The sequence below is a fragment of the Plectrocnemia conspersa genome, unplaced genomic scaffold, assembly GCF_051122295.1.
Source record: "Plectrocnemia conspersa isolate PC_06_02 unplaced genomic scaffold, ASM5112229v1 ptg000011l, whole genome shotgun sequence".
Taxonomy (NCBI): Eukaryota; Metazoa; Arthropoda; class Insecta; order Trichoptera; family Polycentropodidae; genus Plectrocnemia; species Plectrocnemia conspersa.
Window position 1 is genome coordinate 8,938,184 of NW_028277175.1, and position 4,441 is coordinate 8,942,624.

At 29.5% G+C, this 4,441-nt stretch overlaps 1 protein-coding gene across 1 annotated transcript; it reads right to left on the reverse strand.

Annotated features, from left to right (window-relative positions):
• Positions 1 to 1,284: 1,284 nt before the first annotated feature.
• Positions 1,285 to 2,905, reverse strand: LOC148229378 (uncharacterized). The gene is made up of 4 exons (XM_088197270.1): positions 2,463 to 2,905; positions 2,082 to 2,212; positions 1,867 to 2,024; positions 1,285 to 1,795 (listed from the first exon to the last, which is right to left on the reverse strand). Exons 1-4 carry the CDS (start codon positions 2,667 to 2,669, stop codon positions 1,347 to 1,349), a joined length of 945 nt encoding a protein of 314 aa, XP_088053396.1. The 5' UTR covers positions 2,670 to 2,905; the 3' UTR covers positions 1,285 to 1,346.
• Between the last annotated feature and the right edge of the window lie 1,536 nt (positions 2,906 to 4,441).

The window sequence follows — 4,441 nt, forward strand, 5'->3', positions numbered from 1 at the left end:
TTGAACTGTGAGGAATAACATTTCCTTTGCTCCATTCTTGAGAAATATGAGTATGTTTTTCAGATTTTACATTTAATGATCCTAAATTCGCGCAAACTCAACAACCGACGCTCTCAAAAATGTTAATATCTAACCATGGATAAGTTTTTAATAAAAAAATCGTGAAGTTTTTCTGATTATAACAACAACATTGATTCTATTAGCCAATTTTGTAGTATCAATATTAGAATTTATTTCTTTCGATGCTAGTGTAATGTTTTCATTGTTAGAGGATATGCTAGGTGTGTCGCAATTTACTGTAAAAGTGTTTATCGCAATTACATCATCATTAGTTTTATTTCTTTTCGGATCAATATTACTACAAAAGAAACTCGTGATATTGCTCTGCTAAATTGCTAATATATGATAACATTTTAAAGAAGCATTGGTGGTTTTTCTATGGCTGCAATGCATTTAAAATTAAAAGAAATATCTAATCTCGTAATTCGTGTATCGTCACACTGTCTCCGACGAAGATACATCAACTGTTTGGATGGTGACGGAGACAAAAAAGAGCAGACGGCTCCTTACAGAATTAAATTTATACGATCGGCGCGGCAATCGCAATCACGATAATTGCAAACAATAGTTAATTGCTTTCAAAATAAAGTAAAGCAAAGTATTTTAGAGAATTGTTAAAATATAATAAAAAATAATTAGGAAAATTAAAAATAAAAATTTCTGTTGCGGTCAAATAGTGGCAGGTGCACACAAATCGGTCAGCAGGAGCCGCGGCGCCCGCAGGTACGAGTTTGGAAATACCTGGCTTACAGCTAAATCCAGCTATGAGGTTCATATACATGGTGACAATTTCACAGGTGTGTGAAAAATATTGGAACGATTTTACACAACTTTTAGTTTGAAAAATGACATTGCTTTCATATATTTTTTGGTGTTGTAAATGATTTTATTGCAATATTTTAAGTATTCTTATTTCATTTATAAATATGATATCAAAAAAATGAAGATTGTATCATCAAATTAAAAAAACGATACTGTCAAGTGAGTGATTTATTAAGTGGCGATAAATCATTCCTCTATTTCTTTCACACAAAATCTTTAAAGACATCGCCGCACCATAACAATATTCAATTCAGTTTCAGCCGAGAAGGAAAAATACAGCTTTGGTCAGTATCAAAATATTAACTAAACCAGTTTGCGACTGGTTATAAAGTGGGCGAATATATATAATACCAGTAAACTAAAACTTACACATTTTAATAAATTATTTATTTAAAAAATATTTTAAATAATAATATACAAATAATCATATTTATAAATCAATTTAGTTATATGCAGTTTAAGAATCAAGAATGGAATGTTTGGTTCATTTGATTTCTTGTATTATTATGATTTCCGTTATGAGCATAGACCAGATGCGTTTTATCAACTACCTGATTAGGTAAATATGAGTGATGATTAATCTGAGTAGTATGCTGTTGATGAGTCATCATGTGTGGAGTTATATTGGATATATTATGATTCTGCGCTTCCACAGGCATTTTCGAATGTGTCGACACAATAGCTGCACTTTGATGATGATTATTGTTTGGATTTGGATACGTTAAATAATGCTGGAATGCTGAAATCGGTAAAGGTCCTATTGCCTCCGGATATGAATATGAAGGAGGCGGCGGTAAATTGTTACATTGAATGTTACTCGATTGCTGATCAGTATTTTGTTTCGATACTGGCGGCTTAATAGGTCTTAACATATTATTAGCATTTTCATTAGCTAATGTTGAATTATTATGATCTAAAAAATATATTTATTAATTATTGATAAAATGTATAAACAACCATACAAAATAAAGTAATAATGCTTACTATTTTGTACATGATTATCATTGTTCCGAAGATTCAGATCGTCTTTTAATATTTTTTTAAGAGTCGTTCTTGGTAAACAAAGTTGCTCAGCGCGTGCTCTTAACGATAATCCTGGAGCTTGTTTTAACGATGCTTCAACTGATGGTATATGTGCTTTTCTGTTGAAAATTTATATATTAGTAACGTATCAATAATATTTGTTAAAAAAATCATACCTTCTACATGGACGTCCAGATCTTTTCGCATCCATCACTTTACCAGTAGAAAATATCTTCTTTTCCCAAAAATATAGCGTATTTTTCGTAGGAGGTGGTTTACCAAAACGTAGCCTAAAGTTTACCTTGATCTAAAAACATATGTAAATAGATTAAAACAATATAAAAATTATTTAAGATTCAAATTAACTAAGATTGCACAGATACAGATTTATTAATACAATTGCACAAATACAGATTTACTAATACAATTGCACAAATACAGATTTAAAGTAATCTGAAAAATCAGTAAGCAATATTTGTAGAATTATCATAAGAAATAACAGTTTGCTTTTTAATAATCATTAAATAGCATAATAAAATAACCGCAAAATAACATACTTGCGCAATTGATATCCTTTCAAATCGTCGTTCGTGCACCCAAACCGCAGCGACTAATCGCTCTTCTATAGTAAAATTAGACGTATCAACTTCTTCCTTATCATCTTGATCTTTGTTCTTTTTAGTCTTCTTTTTCTTAACTGTGCTCTTCTCGTCGCCTTGTTCGTTTCGTATTTCAGAGTCGGGCCGAACGTTATTGATTGACATTTTGTTTATATAATATAATTACACCAAATCGTGATTTATTATGTGTTTTAATAAATGTAACCTGAGGTAATACTGTATGTAATTCCGCGCTATTTGTCATGGAAGACAACGCTGATGGTGTGTTTCAGTTATAAAAAAGCAATTTCAACACACGCCATCGACATTTCCATTCAGAAAATGAAATGTAGCACATCGGCGTCGGAAGCAAACAACAACAGTCGGAGTAGAACTGACAATACTCTACTTTTGGACCTAACTACATAAATATTGACCATTATCAAGAGTTATCAAAAAATTAAAACCATATTAAATATATTTATAAAAATTAAACTATTAAATTAAATTGTAAAAATCTTTTAATATTATATTTCAGAATTCAAAATTCTGCAAAATTCTTGTTATTTCAACCATTTATTAAACATCTATAAGGATATAGGTATCGAAATTTTAATATTATAAATAACTTTGTATTTTTAAACATTTCGGTGTTTACCCATGATAATTAACTTTAATTTTTAACTTAATTCGAATATAAAAAAGTTTATAAAAAAATGTATTATTTTGCTTGGTAACTATATATGTACATATATTATAGATAAGTTCATGCATTTTAAACAAGCTGAAAATATTTTTTTAAATTAATTTCACTATCATAATAACTTTTAGTTCACTAATACCCAATACATTATTGAGATTTCAATACGCGAGGGTTAGTGAAATAAGACTTACCACTAGCTAGCTTTGTTTTAGTTTTTATAATGCCTGGAATTGTAGACTGCGGGATGGTACTTTTAGAAACTTTGGAAATTGCTTTATAATAATTTTCTAATTTTATATGCTTTTTAATGTTGTCAATTTCACTCGACGATTACAATGCTTACATATTGTTGACGCTCGTTCCGTATATTGTATGCATTCGAAAATAAATAGTTAAACAAAAGTACACGTATGTTGAATTCAGACTTCAGTACTAACCAATCCACATATCCCATTACACAATATCTTTTAAATTCCGGGTGCTTTAAACGCGTTTGCTCTTTCAGATATACAAATATTAGTGCGCCTCGTAGTGTTTAAAAAAGTGAATGTAGAACTTTACAAGCTCATATCCTCTCCGGCAATACTAAACAACCAACGCAATAATAATGACATGCAGGCAATGTTATTGTAATAGTGTGGCCAATGGCTATAGATAACGCCTTTAAGAAGAAACATGGTCAAAGTTATTGTCATGATAATATTGCATTGCATTTATTTGTGATTTTAGCATATATTTACATATTTTATGAAATATATATTTGCATATTTATGTATTTATTAGCATCTGCTATGCTAAAAAATGCTATAAATACGTGTCACTGGTTGTAACCCATCAGCAGGAACATTCCGTTGGCATAGCCAGTAAGTGGTTGCTTAGAAGCGGCAAATGCTCACAAAACATATTACATATAAGAATATGATAATATTTTATTTACTTTCGAAATAGAACAACTTCAGAAAAATTCATACCAAGCAGAGCAATAGCAAATATTCGACTGAGACAATCCTTAATACTCTTAGAAAAGTCGATAGATTGTATTTATTAACCATAGTTTAAATATTTTTTTTTTTAATTTATATTGATTAAAAATAATTTTAAATAAAATTAATAATAAAAATAAAAAATAATGATTTTAATTAAATTTTATTAAGACATTGATTGTAGTATATTTCCGATTAAAAATAAGAAATCGCTTAATGACGGCCATGAGCTTCGTTTCGCGCCTATGGTC

Coding starts and splice junctions, on each gene's coding strand:
- LOC148229378 (XM_088197270.1), bottom strand. CDS start 2,669: ATGTCAATCAATAACGTTCGGCCCGACTCTGAAATACGAAACGAACAA. Junction 2,213..2,462: donor AAAGGATATCAATTGCGCAA/GTATGTTATTTT, acceptor ATATGTTTTTAG/ATCAAGGTAAACTTTAGGCT. Junction 2,025..2,081: donor TCTGGACGTCCATGTAGAAG/GTATGATTTTTT, acceptor AATTTTCAACAG/AAAAGCACATATACCATCAG.